The 2,087-nt window shown below is 39.7% G+C and overlaps 1 protein-coding gene across 1 annotated transcript; it reads left to right on the top strand.

Moving 5' to 3' along the window:
- The first annotated feature begins 417 nt into the window (after positions 1–417).
- On the top strand, positions 418–1,619 carry LOC121917217 (mitotic checkpoint serine/threonine-protein kinase BUB1-like). The gene is given in 2 exon segments (XM_042442973.1): positions 418–745; positions 748–1,619. Coding segments are annotated over 2 exon segments (1,200 nt in total).
- Positions 1,620–2,087: the final 468 nt, after the last annotated feature.

Genomic DNA, 2,087 nt, shown 5'->3' on the forward strand with positions numbered 1-2,087 from the left:
GGACACCATAAAACTTTCCAATACTGGTAGGAAATGTTCACTGTATTACGTATATGGTGTACATTTCTCATTTTAGATTGAACAAGGAAAATAATAAGTATTCTTGGGATGATTATTTTTGTCATCACCATTAGTCATGTAATGCCTAAAATTACTACTAGAATTATAAAGTACTTAAAATAATGGTGGGGAAGAATGTTGTAATAAACATCCTTCCTGAGATCAAAGATTTTCTCCAAGGGATAATGTTATTTGATATAGTTCCCCAAACATGCTGTTTGGCTTTGTGAAAAATAGAAATTACAGCAAAATACTTTATAATAACAGGTATTAAAATAGAAGACGAGGCTCTCTCTGTGGCTGCATGGGACATTTGCATTTTCCCAGTCTGTTTCTTGCCTTCCCTTTTCAGTAGCCATGGAGCCCTTGGCGGCACACTCGTGGCTGTTGCAGAGTTACTTGCCCCAGAACCAAATTCCAAACCAAGTTGGTGTCCTGCAGCCGCTTAACCCTCAGCTGTCCAGTCAGAAGGCTTTTACAGCTGACCCAGCCTGTATCTACCAAAATCAGAATCCAGCTAATTCTGAACAGGCCACCACTTGCAGGGGAACGGAAAAAATGGATCAACCTATATATATAACCATAATTTCCAAATCAGAGGTTGTACCAATGCCATTGTCCAATTCCACGCTTGAACAGAAACCAATGTACGCCAAGCACCTTTTGCAATGTGAAGGCTCTGAGCGGAACTTGAAGAATTGAGAGCCAAAGCATATTTAAAAAGGGCAGAACGTCTCAAAAGGCACAAGGAATGGGAGGATGAAGACAAAGAGTTCATGAAAAAGAAAGAAAATGATCTCCTTGAACTGCCAAAGTTACAGCAGAAATTGGAGCAGCTCTCCCAGACATCATCTTCATCCCAGAAAACAATGGCATTGCCATCTACTCACCAATCTTTTCTAAGCACCACAGTGGCTTGTGAGAAGAGTATGCATAACCTTCACATCCGCTGTGAGGATTCTGTCCAGCCACCGCAGAAACGTTCTATCATCTCCCACCATTTTCACCACAGTGAACAGCATTTGAACAGTTCTCATCAGAAAGTGCAGCACTCCATGGAAATGATATGCACTTCAGATGCCAGAAACAATTCTGGTTTCTTTGAGAATCATCAGCCAACTCCAAACGCATCAAGCCTTATACCAACATCTTTGTGTGAAGTGGAGCCATCTCATACTATTCACACAAAAGAGGCTCTGGGCTTCTTCATGGATGTGTTCCAAGCACCTTCCTTAAAAGACACCACTCTGCATTCAGAAGAAGATGAGGAAGGACCATGTAAGACTTCCAGTTTTAATAAACCTACTCTTTCAACTGTACCTGTTCCTGTACCTGCTTTAACAATTTTCGAAGATGAGAATGCAGAGCCCCTACAATCTCGCCCAAAGTCAACAGAAGTCAAAGTTTTGGGTGAAGGTCCCATAACAGACTGTGCAGCCAAACCAGCAGAAGGAAGTCAGTCACCTGAGAGCCTGACAGGTGACTTCGCTGTGTGGGCTAATCGCTGCAACAAAAGCTTGGCTCCAAGAGATGGCTTAAAAGGAAAAAAAAGGGTTTGAAATTGTGAAATATTTATATGGATGGTATAATTTAAAGGTTTTGTGTGTGTGTGTGTGTGTGTGTGTGTGTGTGTGTGTGTAAATAAATAAATAAATAAATAAACAGACAAACTCCCTGTTTGGATAAAGTTCAAGACAAGGGAGCAGAGGCTCCATATTCAGTTTTAAAGATATACAAATACATAGAGATTTCATTTTTTTGTTCTTTCTTTTGCATTTTTGTATTTGCTTATTATAATGTTCTTTTCAGAATATAGAAAGTACCAGGACATCTGATCAAGAAATTTCTCCTTATGTTTTCCTTTTGTTCTGAGTGATATATATATATATACAGTGGGGCAAAAAAGTATTTAGTCAGCCACCAATTGTGCAAGTTCTCCCACTTAAAAAGATGAGAGAGGCCTGTAATTGACATCATAGGTAGACCTCAACTATGACAGACAAAATGCGAAAACAAATCCACACAAT

Source organism: Sceloporus undulatus, unplaced genomic scaffold (assembly GCF_019175285.1).
Source record: "Sceloporus undulatus isolate JIND9_A2432 ecotype Alabama unplaced genomic scaffold, SceUnd_v1.1 scaffold_12, whole genome shotgun sequence".
Lineage (NCBI taxonomy): Eukaryota > Metazoa > Chordata > Lepidosauria > Squamata > Phrynosomatidae > Sceloporus > Sceloporus undulatus.